The sequence below is a fragment of the Candoia aspera genome, chromosome 12 (assembly GCF_035149785.1).
Source record: "Candoia aspera isolate rCanAsp1 chromosome 12, rCanAsp1.hap2, whole genome shotgun sequence".
Taxonomy (NCBI): Eukaryota; Metazoa; Chordata; class Lepidosauria; order Squamata; family Boidae; genus Candoia; species Candoia aspera.
In genome coordinates, this window is record NC_086164.1 from 16,560,699 (window position 1) to 16,579,659 (window position 18,961).

Sequence of the window (18,961 nt, forward strand, 5' to 3'; positions counted from 1 at the left end):
AGCCTGTTGTTTTGAGATCTCAGATTTGCATCTGTCCATCTGGGAAGAGGTGTGGTTGACTTTGTTCATCCTGTGCAAACAGGTTTGCGGGGTTCACAGGGAACTCCTGGCCCTGATGGATTGCAAGGTCCTCCTGGACCTCCAGGACCAGGTTCGGTTGCCCATGGATTCCTTATAACTCGTCACAGCCAAACCACCGACACACCCTTCTGCCCACCAGGAACCATACGGATCTATGATGGATTTTCTCTTCTCTATGTGCAAGGAAATGAGAGAGCTCATGGGCAGGATCTGGGTAAGGTTCCATGTATGCTGTGGGTGGGTTTTTTTTTTTAAATGAAGCTGGCATTGGCAGCCACTTCTGTTATAATCATAATTCATATTTCAGTCCTACTGTGTGTTTTTTTCTTTCTTTCTTTTCTAAAGCAGCTTGGAGTGGCACTTTGGGGAAGTAGTGGCTTGGCTGAAGCTTAGGAGATTTCTTCTGTCACTGCATCCATGAGAATCTTGTAAAATGGATCCATTTTACTGGAGGTTTTGTGCAGAGCCACAAAATAAATCTGGGTGGGGGGCTGTACCCAAAGCCACTGCTCTTCCTCATCCAAGGCCACTTGACCATCCATTGAGATGGAATCTACATCTTCAGGAACAGTGCTTAGGGAGCATCTCCTGCAGTAGAACTATGAAAAATGTAAGAACAGTGTCAAGACCCTTTCCTGTCGTGTTCGCCAACCTGGCACACTGCAGATGTGTTGGGACTGCAGCTCCTGGGGTCCTTGTGTTGGCTGGGAATTCTGGGAGCTGTAGTCCTAACATATCTATAGAGTGCCAGATTGGGAAAAGCTATCCCGCCGATGTGGAAGACAAGCTTGGTTCGATGTCTAATTGATATGAATGGCATCTCTTGTTTGCTAGGCACTGCTGGCAGCTGTCTCCGACGTTTCAGCACCATGCCCTTCATGTTCTGCAACATCAACAACGTCTGTAATTTTGCATCTAGAAATGACTACTCTTATTGGCTTTCCACTCCTGAGCCGATGCCAATGAGCATGGAGCCACTAACTGGAAAGAGCATCCAACCTTTTATTAGCCGGTGAGCAAGGGACGCCTGGATTTGAAGTAGAGCAGAGAAAATCACGCATGTCCTTTGCTGGTTTCTCTTGGCCTTCTATATGATGAGGCTGATGTTGCACATGGGAAACCATGCAACCAGTTCTCCAAGGCTACCAGAAACTTAGGATATGTTTAACGTAGGATGCGCCTTTATATATAAAGTAAAGCATTTCTTGTTTCACGCGGAGGAATTCCAATCCCAGATAGGGTTGAATACTTAGAAAGCTGTAGGCAGCATCTTATGTTCCGATATGAAAGCAGCTACACTTTCATATAGGACCCGCAGCTCAATAGTAAAAGAGCAGTTACTTTGCCTTCTTCTGAAATGTGGTCTTCCAGTGATGGACATTAAACTCAAGACGTAGAAGCATCATGTCCATCTTTGCCTAACCCCAAATTAACTTGTGGAATTCTACCAGACATAGCTTAGAATCAGGGGTTGATATCGTGGCTCTCCGAACCTTGATCACTACAATTCCCAGCAGCCTTCGACCTTGCAGCTCCCAGCAGTATCTGGAAGGTTGTCAATTCCCTGACCTTCACTTAGACATATTTAAAAGAGGAGGTATCGACCAATTCTTAGAGGCCTTCGTGGTTCAAAAGAGCCTTCCTGATTGGAGACAGGATGCCACTGAATGCCAGCTGATGAGAAGAGCAAACTGGAGGGGACTTCTGAGCATGTGTCTTGCTTATAGACCTCCCTGGAACATCTGGTTGGCCCATGGATGAAACAGGTTGCCGAACTATTGCTCTGCTGTTGTTGTTTTCAATCTTTTAATATGGCTTCTTTTCCCATATCCTCACCCTACCCCCCTCCCCTTTTAGTTGCACAGTCTGTGAAGCTTCTGCTATGGTTATAGCAGTCCACAGCCAGACCATTCAAATCCCCTCCTGTCCACAGGGCTGGAACTCACTATGGATTGGATATTCATTCATGATGGTATGTGGTGCCTTTGCTAAATGGATCCAGATGTCTGTAGGTCTGTCCATCTTAGTTGTCCCTTTCAGGCACAGAGGACTAGGATACGTGGAAAAAAGGAGGAGGAAGAGAGGAAAACTTTGACCTAGGAGAATGTAGGGAGCCAGGGTGATGACCTTGGAGAAGGAATCCAGAGGCCGTGTGGAAAACATCAGTGCAAAAAAGCATGCGTTATGTCCAGAGAGGTGGGAGGTCTTTAAAAGGGACTTTTAAGGGAAGACGTGGCCAGACTTCCAAGATTCTGTCGTTATAGCCTGTCTCAATGAAGTACAGTTCTAGTCTTCCTTGCTGGTGTTGGTGTCCTGATCAGGTCTACCTCATAGAGCTGACTGAGAGAGAGTGCACCCTAAATGAGGAATTAGAGAATTAAAGTCATAGATTGGTTTTTCCCAACTTCGGTGCCCTCCAGATGCGTGGGCTTTAACTTCCTGAATTTTCTGCAATGCCCATGCTGGCTAAGGAATTGGGGAAGGCTGGCATAGATGTGTCTGCTGGCTATCTGTGCTCTGGGTGGCTTACAAGTGGCAACGGTTTAAAAAGGGAAGAGAGTCCTCAAGTCAAACATGTCTCCTGATGTGTTCATGGACGTGTTTGTGTGGTTTGATTGGTAGCAATAGGGAATTGGCTTGCCATTGTCATTTGCCAAGATGTGGTTTTGACTTCCCAGCCTGGGGATTTCTGGTGGTCTCCCATCCAAGCCTTACGATGGGCTGAGCCTGTTTCATATGTTAAGGGATCAGCCAAGGTTGGCTTATCATTGTTGGCTGTCACTCTAAAAAAAAACATACAGGTAGTCCTAGACTTACAACCACAATTGGGACCTGAACGTCCATCGCTGAGTGAGGTGGTCGTTAAATGAGTCATGCCCAATTTTACAACTTTTTTGTCACAGTCATTAAGTGAATCACATGGTTGTTAAACAAATCCAGCCTCCCCCATTTGACTTTGCTTGTCAGAAGCCGGCTGGGGAGATCGCAAATGGTGATCACATGACCCTGAGATGCTGCAACTGTTGTTAATACATGCTGGTTGCCAAGCACCTGAATTTTGATCACATGACCACAAGGATGCTACAATGGTCATAAGTGCGAGGACCAGCTCCAAGTAACTTTTTCCAGTGCCATCGTAACTTCAAACAGTCACTAAATGAATGGTTGTAAGTTGAGGACTACCTGTATATGAATCCTAATAGGGAGAGTTAGCATCTTTAAAAGCTTTAGTTGCAGGTTTTATATGGACTTTATGTTCTGCCTAGGTGGCTCTCTCTTCATTTATCCTGATCCTCATGGCGGCTGGCAAGCATTAATGCTGTCATTTTAAATTTCCCTGTGGCAAAGTAGTAAAATGATGCCACCAGGAAATCAAGCTAGTCTTTGTCAGATCTGCTATAAACATCAGTGGCCCATCAGAGGAGACCTGTTGAGACCCTGGCACCACACGTTGCCTTAAAGTCTTCTCAGACCTGGAGTTAGCCCTGTTCCTCTGACGTGTGTTTTGAGAGATTTCCGTCAGCAGCTAATGGATCAGCCTTCTCGAGCGAGGTGCGCTCCAGATGCATCCAACTACAACTCTTCTAAGGCTCAGCTGCTGATAATGGGATGGATGACCCAATGAATCTGGAAAGCTTCTGACTGGGGAAGGGTTGCCAAGCATATATGTCTGTCATTCTGGTTTCATTAAACCTTAGGATGATTCAGGATAACGATGATGACAGGCTTCCAGTTTTCATTCTCCCTATTCAAAGGCCATTGAACGCCAGTTCTTTCAGATCCATAGTGGGAGAAAGCTAATGTCCAAGAGTGGATTCCCTAGAGGGCCTCAAGTTGATCCCTGTAGGGATCCTACAGAAGATTGTCAGGAGCAATTACTCTCCTTTCTTTTATACTAAACATTTTGGTACTTCTCGCAACTGAGGTCTTTCCTTGGAGGCAACTTGAATACAATGAAACTTGTTTCTGGGGCACTCCTCCTGCAAAAGCCTGTATGTTGGGAGAAGAAAAGTGTCTCTGGAATGGCTTACAGTGGTCATTGATTGACACAGAGTGATCTGGTTTGTTTTAGCACACCAGCGCTGGGGCAGAGGGATCCGGACAGGCCTTGGCTTCTCCTGGTTCCTGCCTTGAGGAATTCCGCTCAGCCCCCTTCATCGAGTGCCATGGCCGAGGGACTTGCAACTATTATGCCAATTCATACAGTTTTTGGCTGGCAACTGTGGAAATAGCAGAAATGTTTAAGTAAGTGTGCCTCCGTCCTTTTTTTAATGCACAAGTTGGGTTCACACATCATGCTAAGCCCTGGTTCCTTTAACTGTAGCTGATTGAATGAACCAGGGTGGGTCAGTTCACCCATCACACTAAGGCACCCATCACTGATACTAGCCATGAGGGCTGGGTTCACACAGCACACTGAACCAGATCCCAGCAAACAGTTCATTATGGCTTAGCATGATGTAGAAACCCAGCAGCTGAACAATCGCACCAGAGCTGTTCAAGGAACAACACTTTCTGTATCTCAGAATCCCAACCTTGTAGGATCGATGGGAACCTTTGGAATTTTGAGAATATGTTATGGGCATTCTTGCAAAATGCCTGCCAGGATGAGGATGGGCATCGCAAAATATACAGAAGATGCCCTTTTCCATTCACCTTATTGTTATTTTCTGTTCAGATGGGTATGTTTCCCAGCAAAGCATGGAGCTACGACCTCCCATTATTTTTATTAAGAACGCTTCTGAGATCCCTGCAGTCCCAGGAGCATTCTTGGACCATGACCGTGATGTTTGGGGCTGATACTTCGCTTTGCAGCTTGCAACCTTCCTAGTTATTATCGCTTAAGGAAAAGGAACTAAAAATAAGTGGGGTGACAAGCCTGTGAAAACTATTGCTGTTCTCGGCAGCTCTCGGGCTTTATTTCTTTTTAAGCACCCTTGCCCTTTGCTTCAGCCAAAAAAATGAATAGTCTTCAAAGGGGAACCCCGGTGTCGCTGCAAGGTCCTCAGATTTATGATCTAAAACCTCTCCGTGCAAAAAGGAAAGGAGAGGAGAATCAAAGTGAACTTGGGTTTTCATCAAGGTGATGACATCACTCTTCTGCACAAAATGGACTGCCCAGCATTCAGAAATAGGCATTCACAAGACCACCCACCCACCTTCTGAAAATAGCTTTGAAGCTGTATTTTCTGGAGGTCACTGATACAACTAGGCATTGAGTTCTACTGCCTTCAAGAAGCTCAAGGTGGCATTTAAGGTAGCTCCTCACTATGATAGGGTCCTCCCCTAATAAGGAGATCCTGCAGAGCAATTTTGGGTGCAGCAGGAGGAAACCCTTCCCACTGGACATGGCATGGAGGCAGAGAACCTTGGGGGACAATGGGATAATTCTGGGGGTTGACCAGGGCTTGTTGGCTTAGATGTTTTCCATCCTTACTTTCCACCAATTCACCGTGTTTCCTCTTTGCCTTTCTGTTAACCAGTAAACCTCAGTCGGAGACTCTCAAGGCTGGTGACCTACGGGCACGTATAAGTCGATGCCAAGTATGTATGAAGAGGACGTAATGCGTCAGACTTTTATTAAAAAACACCACAGCAACTGAGAAATCTTTTAATGCACTGTCCTTCAGCTATAATAATGGTGCTATTGTGCAAAAAAAGAACTTTAAAGAAGAAATGCTCCAGTTGATGCAGATTCCAGTGTCTCTCCCTCAGCCTGAAGCTGATCCCAAAAGCCAACATCTTGTGCTTTGAGGATTGGGGTGGGTTAGAAATTTTGCTAATGAATGAATTAATTAATTAAAAGAATTGGTCAAGGGAACTGACCATTTGAAAAGCTATTCAAAACGTTGAGGATTGGAACGATTGAAAAATAAGCCTTTTCCTGCTAGGACTGCAAATGTTCTTTCCCAAGTTGTCCCACTGAAAAGAAGATGCCACCCCCCCCAAAAAAAAAGTCCTGCAAGGAGAAGACTGTGCTTTGCCAAGAAACCTGACATCGTGGTGCTATTGATCCTACTGTATCCCCGGATTTTGATATGAAATGTTTAAACTTATTTTTTTTCCTTTGTAAGTAATGAAATGTGTATATTGTGTAAACACATTTTTTTTTAGTTTCTAACTTCTCCACCGTTTAGACACAAGCCAGCCTAAGCTCACTGACTTCACCAAAAGAAATCAAGCAAACCTATATATATATAAATATATATATATATATATATATATATAAAATATATAAATAAATATATATATTAAAAAGCTGAGAAATGCCAACTTAAAAGCAGGAGACAATATTATACAGCTGGTAAATGGCTACAACAGATCTGGTTTCTCTCTCTCTCTCTCTCTCTCTCTCTCTCTCTCTCCCAGCAAACTACTACTGAGTTTTAAAAGTTTTATTTTCTTCCCCAAGTTTGGGTCACGTTTTATTTGAAAAATGTATAATAATGCTGTAGCCTTTTTTAAAAGAAAAACAGAGCTGTTAATGTCTATACTGTATGCCACTCTTGATAATTTTATTTGTCCATAAGAGCAAAAAAAAAGCAGAAAAATAATTTTAAAGGGTTTTATTTTTGCATATTCTGTGAAATACTTAGATCAGCATCCTTCCTAAACTGTTCCCTTCGTTTAGGGAATCTCTAGCTTAGAAAACACCACTAACAGCCATGCTGATTAAGGACTGTAGGAACTGGGATCCAACCCATCAGAGAGCATCTAATGCAGGAAGACGGTTTTATGGTCCTCTGCAAGGAAACAAACAGAAAGTCATTCGTTTGAATGGTATTAATTTATGTTGGTTCAGCTGATCATACCTTCAAAATATACAGGTAGCACAAATTTTATAACTATTATTTCATGTACACACAATGCACACCCAAATCCACTTTTCCCCAGACATAACATCTAGTATTCTATCCAAATAACTGTACACTTTGAAAATCCTTTTGGCTGAAATAAAGTGAAAAACTAGTGAAGACTATGTTGTTCATATCGGCCTGCTTCTTTGGTGAATTTCTTTATTTGTGTTGTGGTTCCTTCCAATGAAAAATGCCCCCGAGTCAAACTTCTTATAAATATCTCATAGGGTAACTATGGAGACCATTTTATACACGCTTGTGCATTGGTATCAAATAGAGAGACATCTTCTCCAAACCAGAGTCCTCCAATCTTGGTTAAGTAAAGCCAGCATTTATCTTCCTTTGCTTTACAGAGGCTGAAGGGCTGCATGCAATATTTTTAGGGAGGGGGGCCTGGCATAGTGTATAAAACTAGGTGGGGGCACAAGCTTCCATTTTTTTAGGCAGATTGTAACCAGCAACATGAGCCAAGGAGGCAATTATTAAATACAGTACTAGGGAAGAAGTGGCATTGATTGCATCATTTGATTCAATCAACTTGGGGCAGGAAATTATCCTGGCTCTACCTGCCATTCTTTGCACGTGAGAATGCCATTATCATGTACAGCCTCCAGTCCTGCAAAATGTCATAACAGCAAGCTCTGGGATATTTTCTTTTTTTCCCCAGAAGATCTGATTCAAACTTTTTTCTGAACTGAAGAGCACTTTAAAATACAAGACATACTAAAAAAGAGATGATGTGCATCTGTCACCTGTTTCTTCTCCATTTCTAGGAGCATCAGGTAGGAAACGACCTCATAAGTCAGTTTTCCCCCTTGATAACTTGAATATTATTCAAGTTATTCAATAATATTAGAATATTGTTCTAATATTCCAATCTGCTTTTGTGGAGGGAGAGGTCACTTGGAGACATAACTGTACTTCATCCTGAATGTATTGTCACAGTTAAGGGCATGAAAGAAAATGCTTTGGTTGAAATTTAGCTAGGCTATGAAACATCCATGTTTCATTCATTCATTCATTCATTCATTCATTCATTCATTCATTCATTCATTCATTGCAGAAGATGGAGTTCCATACTTCCCCATGCCAAGACTATGACATTTCTTTTGTGGTCCAAATCTTTTCATTTTCAAACCCTCAACTACCTTTTTTTTTTTTTTATCAAAAGAGCTACCTTCTCAACCAAACTTTATTTCAAATTCAGTATGGAATCCAACCCCCCCAAAGATTTGAACTGAATTGCACTGTACCATAATAAGGAGAAAAAGCTTTCTTGGACTAATAGGATGACTTATTTTTATTGTCCCTTTTCTCCCAAATGATCTGGGAGTGAATAAGAAAGAAACAGTTACAGCTGAGACATGGTTTAAATGTCCCAATTTCCTTGGATATATATGTACTCCTAAATTTAATTGCGACATGTTAACCTTGGACATATTATAGACATTTAATAGAGTTAAGATTGTTATAGTATTAAGTATAAAAGTAGAAGACAATTTAAATGTTTTTATAATTTGATTTTTATTACAGTGGCCAGAAATATATAGAATAGTGGTAGGAAAGAAAGATTTAAATAAATGGGTTCTTTTGTCTGGGGAGGGTGTGATTTAGAGGGAGGGTCCCTTCTGAGCCTCTTGCCCCATCCACATTCCTTCTGTGGGCTCTGCTGCCTTTTATCTGACTGTTCCCTTGTTGGGTCCCATTGCCCTGTCTCCCCAGGTCATTCCCACACACCATTACAGCTGGCCAGCTTCTGCCACCTGCTATAAGCCTCACATACTACTACTATACAAACTGTCCTCCTTTGGACTCAATTCCTCACCTGCATTATGGGCATGACACTGAGAAGACTAAAGAGTTCTTTGGAAGGGACAGGTGGAATTTCAGGGCCATGAAAAGCACCTGAACAAAATAATGTTCTGCATTATAATACCCAGGAAAAATAAATGTCAGGGGATGAGCAAAGTTTAACAAGTTGAGATGACTTTGTTTCCCCACAAGATGGCAGCATGTCCACAAGCGTGGCAGTGCCTCGCAGGAGCAAAGATGGAAAAATGGGGTGGCGGGGTGGGGGGGGTTGTCAATCAGCAAGAGTGACTTCAATTGTTTAGGGAGTGGCACTTCTGATGTATACTGCTGAAATGAAGGGAAACGTAAGAATAACCAGACATGGATTTGTGGGTGTGTAGATGCACACAGTACCCCACTGCCTACCAGAAGGCTGCCTGGATTCACACTTTAATCCTAAATGCATGTCTTGGGTACTAGGTTCCAGCTGATGGATTGCAGGTTCTGTAAAAATCAAAGTAACTCTCAGGAACTGGAAATCTGCCCAGCCCTATTGTAGAACGATGGGTAATGCAAATATTCAACAATGGCAGTTACCAATTTAATTTCGGTTGCTTAATCGTTTGTTTTGCCTTCAGGGAACGGCAGGATTGTTGATCAGCTGAATGGACGAAGTGTTTGGGGTTTTCTTTTTCCCTGAAGCAGCTTCCAAACTGGTTGGATCTCTCAAAGCAATGCTAATCCTGTTGTTGTTGTCGTTGTTGCTGTTGTTTCTGCCCATCGGTCATAAATGTGGCAGACTGGAATTCCAGAAGCAACTGTCGGAATTAATTTTGCTTCTGTTTCTCTTAGTGACCATTTGGTTCCCTTTCCCATACTACTGGAATTTGTAGAATCATAGAATTGGAGGATGCCACTGAGGCCATGCAATCTGACCCCTTACTTCATGCAGGCATCCCTCTTACGGCCACCTAGGCTGATGGCTGAACACATGCAGGGAAAGGGAGCCCACCCTTTTTCTTGGTCATCGGTTCTGCTGTCCAGTTGCTCTCAGTGTTAAGAACTGTTTTTCCAGCATTCAACTAGGTGTTTCCTTCTTGTAACATAAAGTCTTGGTTAATTTCAGAAAATAAACAGGATGGAGCTTGTATGGGGAACCAGCTGGGAATTCCACTGTTGTAGGCAAGACTGGGAAGTTGAAATTATCTAAGAAGGCAGTGGCCAACCATTTTCGTAACACTGCCAAGAAACCTTAGTGGATGTAGCCACCAGGTGTGGAACTCAGCTGAGGATGGCATTTCTTCAACTTCAGGACATTACTTGTATCCTGCAGTCTGGGATGATACAGAACAGAACTTAACCTGCTTCTGTGGGACACCTTTTCAAATGCTGGAAACGTGGCCAGTCCTTCAGTCTCCTAAGTATTTAGTTTCCATGCAGGAGCAGCACCTTTTGAAGACATGGCTGAACTTCAATCACTCCTCCCAACAGGATCTTCTTCACTGATTTGAGACAGCAAAGTGATTAAAGTGCCTCCAAAGTGCTTTGAGGAAATTCAAAGACAATGTGGAGATTTGCAGGTCCTCTGGTTTTGCAGTTTTTCAGGAAGGCTTGGTTTCCAGTGTTGTCCTCCTTTAGACCTTTTCAACATCTTTCATAAAGTATAGCGCCCAGCACTGAATCCTTGAGATGGACCTCTCGGCCTCTGCAGAATATAGTGGATTTTCCCTGCAGAAATAGAGATGTGATCAGTGGCAGACCCCCATTTAGTAAGACATACGAAAGGGATACTTGACATCCCCTCCAAGGTATCTTAAAACCTGGTGGCTGTGGTCATTGGTTGATGGTTCAGTGCATAGTGTCTACCCAGAAAATAGATGACTTCTGTAGAGTAATCAAATGACGCATCTTGTCTGAATATGGCCACTGAATCAGTCCAGTGTTTCTCAACCTTGGCAGCTTGAAGAGGTGTGGACTTCACACATGCGGGCTGGGAAATCTGGGAGCTGAAGTCCACACCTCTTCAAGTTGCCAAGGTTGAGAAACACTGGTCTAGTCAGTAACAGCTCAACCAAGGTGTTGACTTGTTATAAGGTAAGATCCTATGTTCTTCCAGAGTTCCATCTTTTTCTCCCCTCGTGCTCCATTTTCCTGTTGGTGGGGCCAAGTCTTAAAAGGGGGCAGCCCTTTCCCTAATATAAAAATACTGTAAAAATAAGTTCTTACCTTGCAATTAACTTTTAGCCTCTGTGGAAGGCTTGGGGGTGAAAGATGGCCGTTCTTGCCAAGGGATAAGGCTCCCAGGTCCCATATCTGAAGCAACTGAAAGTGCAAGAAATAGGGTCACTGGATTCAAAATGTGACACTGTCCTGCAGGGACAGGAGCTGCACCACCCCTGCATTGATAAGAAGCAATGGACAGGCAGGGAACCAGCAGAGAATCCTGGAATGGAAGGCTGGTTCTTTCTGGGAAGGGACTTTGGAGATCATCCAATCCAACCCTTGCCCAGTGGGGGAATCTACTTCCCTGGGCAGGACTGGCAACTACACTTCTCATTTTCTGGATGGACTCATTCTGATTTCCCTCCTCCACCACCACCACCACCGCCCGGCTGCCATTGCTCACTCAGTGATCAAAGAAGGGCTTATAGTCGCATTGAGAGTTTTTGCCGAAGTCCAGTTTGTGGACTGGAACTTAGGCCAGCCGTCTGTGCTTTTTTCTCCTCTCCAGTCTGCGGAGTTGCTAGCTGGAGTATATGTGGGCTGGCAGAGGTGGACGCGTCTAAAGCTTGCTCAGCGAGTACCTCTGTCAATTTTTTTCACATTTTAGAAAGGGAGGAAAAGATTCTTTAAACATCAGAAAACTCTTTGGGGATTTCCACCATGCCCCCCCAAAATTCCTTACCTTTCAAGACCCTGTAGTCAAAGGAAAAGATTTAAAACTTTTTAAAAATTAAGTGGGTTTGGGGGGCGGGGCGGTGATGGAGAAACCTCAGTGATTCAAACGACTGACGACTTCTCCGATTTTTTCACCTTGCACAACGTTTGGGTGCTGCTGGCATGAGACCGCCCAGCTTAGAAAGAGATTCAGATTAAAAAGATGGCTCCCCCCCCCGCCCCCCGTTGCTGCATCCCACATTGGTGCCTGCGCATACAAATCCACTTTGTTATTTAAAGTGTATGGAATTTCCTAGTAGGCATTCTAGTTGCATGAGTCATAAAGCCACATGAGCTATAAGGGATCTTGCTTTTGAGAGGAGCCCGTTGGGGAAAACGGGTTCTAATTGAGGACATTTTCCCTGCTGTTGGGTGGAAGACATCTCCTCCCTCCCCAGCCCATCATTGCACTCCTAAACTTCAGGCATTTGAAAATCACAACGAAGATGTGCACAGGGTCTCCCACAATCAAAATAGTTCTTTTAAAAAAAAGTCTAGTTATTTTAACAAGGGCTTCTTTCATTTCAAAACTGGGGAAGTTCATCATCCCCCATTTGAATCTTACTTCTAGCAGAGATTTATTTGGTGCTCTGGTTTCTGTCTTGGTTCTCCTGCTAGCAAATGGCCTTCCCTCCAAGGTTGTTGTACGGAATAGCTTGGGGCACCTGAAAGATACTCTGTACTGTTTCATGATTAGTATTCTTAAGCCATTTTAAGTTTCCCTCCTCCCATGTCTCTCTCCAAAATGGAAATTATGTTTTAAACTGAAAAAACAAAATTCTGTCCTGTGTGATAATTTACTGCAAGGTCAGGCTGCTCTTTTTAAAAATATATAGTTATGACTTATAATTAGTTTGGCTCATAAATCTGTTTATAAAAGAGATTAGATACTGAGATGAAAGATCCTGTATATTAAGATATTGGATACGGTAATGGAATATATAATTAAGTTATGTTTTAATTATATTCCAAGCAGTGTATCCTTTTTTAAAAAATGGACTATCAAAATATTGATGAAGCAATCAAGTTATAACTGACCGAAATGGGTTAATGTGGTATGTTTTTAGTAGAACTGAAATGTTTATATTTTAGGACTCTGATGTTGGAGAGAATTTTGTGATACATTCATTTGACTAGAAAGTATCTTTTCACATGTGATTATATCAAAGAATGTGTTTAGTGGCTTTAAATCAATCCCACTTGTTTCTTTCTCTTTGTGCACAAAGGAAAAGGGTGTGCTATTACAGGGAAAAATGTAATGTATGAACTGTTCATTGACCTTTTATTTACATTTTTAAGATCTAAGTGCAAGCCCACAGACACTAGGGTTGCCCTACAGCATGTATGCGTGTGAATGTATAAAGTAACACAGGATACTAATAATAGTTGCCCAATTACAATTAATGACTTCTGGGTTTGTAAAAGTACACCTTGATACAGCATAGTATATTCTCATGGTCCAGTAATAAATCTTGCAAAGTTAATACACTTAGATTGAACTGGGCACTGATATAAAGTAGGCTTCAAAGAGTGACGTACAACAGCTTGTAAACAAGGAGTTGTTCCACCAGACTTCCTTGGAAATGAGACGTTGCACTTATAACTCGGCCCTTAGGCAAAGCCTCTTTTGTCTGCCCAGGGAATTACAGCAGCTCTCACAGGCATATTTGAGGCGTGTGCTCAGGACTCTCCCTGTCTTGGCAGGAGCGAACTCTGCAAACCATATCAGAGACCTCTTCAGATCCTTATCTCCATGACCAGTTCATCAAGGAAGTTGCTTTCTTTAAGCAAAGGTTGTGCCTCACGTCAGAGGGAAATAGCCAAAGGTTGACATAAACTGTAAATAAGCAAAGACGTTGTCACGAATGTATCCCAATGCACCTACGGAAGGGGGAAAATACATTTTACAGCAACAGCATACAACCTTTGAAGGCAACAAACATCCCTGATTATCTGCAAGGTGTGCCGGAAAAAAGATGTAACAGACCATCAGGAGCAAGATAAAGACTTGTGTGATGGCAGCCAGGACAAAAAGTGCCTTTGGTTTAGTTAATGTTGAGAATACTAAATGCATACGATTAGTCCCCTCCATTTACAAATGTCCCTTTCCTGCTGCATCAGAGTTATGGCTTACCTCTAAAGCAGTGTTTCTCAACTTTATGAACTTTTAAGATGTGTGGACTTCAGCTCCCAGAATTCCCCAGACAGCATGAAGGCCACACAACTTAAAGTTCATAAAGTTGAGAAACACTGCTTTAGAGGTTTACAGGACTTCAGTAAAGGGCTTTCCCCCAGCCCCAGACAGATCTGATGTCATTTCCAAAACCTCTCTTCAGCGGCCTGTTGCAGGCCGAAGTATGGTGGTTTCCAACCCTAGGAAGATATTTTGGTTTCCCTAGAACAGAACTGTTTCGTCGCATCTTATTCATTTGCTTTGTTTTATCACATTTACTAGAAAAATTAGGTTCTCCCCCCCACCCCCAGCACTCCTAATGTTTCTTTGGAGGAGGAGTTGGCTTAAATTCAGCCTCATCTTCCTTCCAGGATCTGCAATTGCAAGATGGGTAGATGGATGGATGGAAAATGTTGTTGTAATCTACTCTGGAATTTTTGCAGAAGTGTGGGAGTTATTTTTTAAAAAAAACCTATATGGAAAAGTTGAATGGAAGGAGGCAGGTTGGCTGGATTGAAGTTTCTGATATTCTGCATTATACAGACCATCCTAGGATTACAGAAAGAATTCCAGTAAAGACTAAATATGAACTTCCAGGTTTGCATAGGTACCGGCACAGAGGGTAGAATCTCGGCCAGGTATCATTGTCACCTTGCATCCATCATTGACTAATACAGAATAAATGCCAACATACTGTACTCCTGACCTACAAGGTTGGTACAACTGGGCAAACAAACAGCTTTCTGACCTGTTCAGAGACAGAAGATTCATAGTTCCTGATGCTCTGTTTCAAAGACCATTGCTAAGCTCCAACAGAAGCCCCAGCTTCTCCCCAGATCTATAGTTTTTATCATTCTCCTTCAATGTGATGGAAAAGAAATTGCTTTGGGAAGAAGAACGTTCAGTGAAATGGGTGGACTGCTAGATTCTAGCACTTCACTTAGTGAGAACAAGTTACTGACCTGTAACTGCAATCCTTCAAGTGGTCATTTGTGTACTCACAAATAGAGTTTTCCCATAAGACAGCCTTGGAACCTTCCAGAGCTGAGCTGCATTTTGGTGGGTGTAGAATGTGTCCTCCCCACTCTGTATGCCCATAAAATATATTGGTATTCAACTCCATTCCTTCCATCTACTGCTATATACTTTTAGCAGAAGTTCCTATAAGAGGCAGCAGGTAGATTGTATGACTGCAGATGACCATGCAAACCATGTTTATGGTCTGGTGACTAGCAAGATTTGCTTACCACTAGTGGGCAGGCAGGCAGGCAGGCAGTGAAGGAGAGAGAACAATATAGTTCAATCAATGGATTAATGAATGATGACCCATCAAATTGAACCACACCTTGACTTGTCCCTGGTGATAATCTATAGTTCTTCCACAGATGTTCCAGTGATCTCTTCAATCCCATTCATCTACTTTATCTTCTAATTCTTCTATTCCCTTCTACCTTGCCAAACAGAGTAATTTCTCCTAGTCCATCATCCACTCATAACACGTTACCAAACTATATGAATTTCAACTCTTTGAGAAATGTCAACACGACTTTCATTGGTGGTCGGTAAGTAACACACTAGCAAACATAGTGACCCATAAAATAAATGAGTCCTGATTTATTAAATATCCTAAGTGAAGGGCCAGTTCTAATGAAGTTGAAGAATTGGGTATATGCATGTGTGTGCAGGGGGGAGTTCTTAATGCAATGTCATAATTAAGATGAAAAGCAGAGAAAGAAAGCAAACGTTAGACACAATGCTGCTTTTTCCTTGTGAAAAATAAAACACAGAGAGGCTGTCCTGCCAATTCACTTGAAGAATAAGTTGTAGCAGCAGATAATAAGAAAGCAGTTTTCATAGTTAAGATCCATAAATCTGTCACTGTTAAGAGTGCAAAGGGCTTACCCATCAATGCCGACAACATGACAGAAAGGGAGAAAGGGCTGGCATTTTAAGCAGCTACAGATCAGTAAGACCATCCAAAATTGCCTCACAAGGGGGTGAAAAAATACAGACTTGCTCAACTGAAAAATTAAAGTCTGTAATACTAGACAAGTAAAGTCTCAGGAAAGAAGTAGCCAACCTTTTGAATAAAGAAACAACAACGACGGGAGCCTTCCTTGGCCTAGTTGGATAATTGGTCTGGAATTACCATCTCACTTCAAGATGGTGGGAGTACAACCTATCATTCTGCTCTGTTGGATGAAAAAAGTCTGTTGCTTCCTTGGTTGTTCATCTGTACTTCAGCCTGCAGTATGAAGCGATGGCACAGGGAGGAGGCATCAGGAGCAAGGTGTCCGAAGAACTTGGACATAGTTTGACATACTGTATGTTCTTGGGATCCAGCGATCTGTGGTAATCCATCACTAATAAGGGATAATAGAGTTGTTAAAATCTACCTCTATCCTCTACAAATGGCTGCTGAACTGGAACTAATGGTTGTTTTTGTCCTTGGACTGTGCTGTCTGGAACCTGAAGTAGATAATCTCAAGTAGAACCGTCTATGGTGTCAGTACTGCTGTCTCTGAGGAGAAAAAAAAAGATGAACATGGCCAGAGTTGGTCCTGAAGCATCCTTTTTTTATGGCATTCCAAAATTTCCTCAGAGCACCTCATGCATCTTTGTATGGGATAGACCTTTTCCATCCAAACTGCCATGCAGTGTTGGGGTTTTTTTGTTAAGTTCAGAAGGGTTATGAATGACAACTCAACCTAAGCTCTCCATTTCTTACTGGATGGCCACAGCTTAATTCGATCCTAAAGCTATTTCATTGTGAAGTGTCTTGTGTAAGGGTCACTCTTCTCTGCTGGACCAGGAAGGCAGAATATGGCAGTTAAGTTTACTAGTACTTTTATCCTTCCGAATGGCTAACTACCACTCTGTGCATGAAGCGCTATCAGTTGTTTTGACAAATTCAAATTAGCTTCCATATTAGTTGTTTACAAATAATTCTGAGGGAGAAGCAACTAGGCTTCTAAGGTAAGACAGGCTAGTTCAGCAAAATGTCCACTGCCAAGCACACCACCAACTATCCTTTCTGAACCACAGAAGGTGCTGAAGTCCTTGAGTTGTCCTTCATGTTTCACTTGGATGCTGACTCAGTGGCAGCCCAAAGGAACTAAGACAAATAATTTAAATGTAATCTAACATAACATTCGTATATAATAATATAAATTAAGCCCTATAAATACGTACAGGGGGCATAATGGCTTCTAGGCCACTGTGATGCCTGAAAACCAGATTGAAGAATGAAGTGTATTTAGATTGTCCTTTTATTGTGTTTGTCTCTAGTGATCTTAGCCTCCCTGCTTCTATTAAAGCCCATCAATCGCATCTGGAAGGAGCTCTTCCTACGGAGCATTTTCAGATCTGGAGGTGTGGGCAGCCAAGGAGGCTGTGGAACAAGGGAGAAATGCATAATTAAAAAAAACAAACACCATTCGCACTCTTCGCATTATGAAACGATCTGACTGTCTCTTTATTCATCTGTCCATCCCTCCATGCATCCATCCCACAGGGAAAAATCTCTTAAGAAGTAGGAAGGATAGGTTTCTACATAATTTTAATGAAAACCAGCAAATAGGTTAGACTGGCAAATTAAAAAAAAAAATTCAAATTCAAATTCCACTTTTTCATTATCCCTTCTGAACACAAAATTCCACCACTGTTGTTATTTTGGGGGAGGGGGAGACAACTCTGAAGGGGAGAGTCTTCCAAACAGCTGGTCCTCTTCGAGAAGTTGTTCCCCAGCCCTGGAGGGCAGCCTTCTAAGGGGCCATGGGCTCAGTGAGGCCGCTGAACCCTGAGCCCAGCTCCAAACAGAAGCGCTTACAATCGTTCAGGTTCAGTAAGTCGTTTCACCATCGGAGCCCCTTCAGCAGTTCCTTTGCTCCAAAAAAGAAAAAGAAAAAATGTTGCAATCGCCCCAACCGTGTTTGGATAACGTGCCTTGTTTATTTACTGCTCCTATGACTTTCTGCTATGTAGCAGGAGTGCTGTTTTCCTTTTCTTCTTAACATATGCTGTCTGCTATAACGTGAGGCCTGGAGAGAGGGGAGCTGGCTGCCACGATCTGCTTCACCCTGAAAGCATGCAGTACGCAGAGTGATTTTGCTGGGTTACGATTTTAATCTTGAGAAAGGTTTGCATGTTTCCTCCAGAGAAGACATTCCGATTAAAACGCAAAGCCTTGTAAATATCTCCTGCTTTAATTCCAGCAGCACCTGAAATTAAATGTATGCTTCAAAAGGTAACTATATATATAAAACTATATAACTACACACACACACACACACACACACACCCCATACTAGGAATCATTGACTTTTGTTAATATCCTAGGTGGTCTCACGAGAAAAGTCTACTAACCACTTCTGTGACACTTTTCTGCCTGGGATAGGATTCTGCCGTAGGGAAAAGACGAAGGTCTTGATGTTCCTCTTGCTACATTTTTCCAAATAAATAGTGAGGTGTAGATTGGTTCTGCTAAGCATGGTTCGGCAATGAAAATGCTCTAGTTCAGGATCTGGAGTGGGGAAAAGAACCTGGAGCAGCTCTAGAAATACTAGGTTAAAATACAGGGAGGGTGCATTTGATTAAACTTATTTCAGGAGGAATGTCGTCATCGTCATCATGATCACCTTTGTTTCCATCCGGGTTCAGCCACATGCTAAGCCAGGTAAGGCACACATTCTGTTTGACCCCCAGGACTGACTTTAGGGTTGTGGCAAGGATTAAGGCAAAGTATCATGATGAGCACTTAATACATCCAGATCAATCTTCTGGCATCAGAGGTCTTAAAGATTCTTAAAGATCCTTAAACCTGCTAAGTTTACTCCAGCAGGGCTAAAGGGACAGGGAAAGGGAAAATCTCTTTTGTCTTGGTGATCAGACCAGTATCTCAAGGGGAGAAACACTCTGTAAGAGCTCCAGGGAGTATCTTGGGGCCTGGAGGAAAGCGTCACATGCAACAAACCCAAAACATTCATCTACAGCAGTGTTTCTCAACCTTGGCAACTTTAAGACGTGTGGACTTCAACTCCCAGAATTCCCCAGCCATAAGCACAGGCAGAGAAGCATCTCTTCAAAGGATGAGTTCGATTATTCAAAAAGGTGCCCAAAGTTC

The 18,961-nt window shown here is 42.5% G+C and overlaps 1 protein-coding gene across 2 annotated transcripts in view; it reads left to right on the forward strand.

The window, feature by feature from the left end:
• COL4A5 (collagen type IV alpha 5 chain) overlaps positions 1–18,961 on the forward strand; it is a 669,904-nt gene that overhangs the window by 126,950 nt on the left and 523,993 nt on the right. The window contains exons 47-51 of one of the 2 annotated variants that reach the window (XM_063313533.1): positions 83–295; positions 916–1,093; positions 1,939–2,053; positions 4,154–4,326; positions 5,565–7,055. In XM_063313533.1, coding sequence (XP_063169603.1) covers positions 83–295; positions 916–1,093; positions 1,939–2,053; positions 4,154–4,326; positions 5,565–5,646 — 761 coding nt within the window. In that variant the 3' untranslated portion in view covers positions 5,647–7,055. Of the gene's footprint in view, positions 1–82; positions 296–915; positions 1,094–1,938; positions 2,054–4,153; positions 4,341–5,564; positions 7,056–18,961 lie in introns of those variants that run through there. The other variant, XM_063313535.1, reaches the window with a different exon arrangement.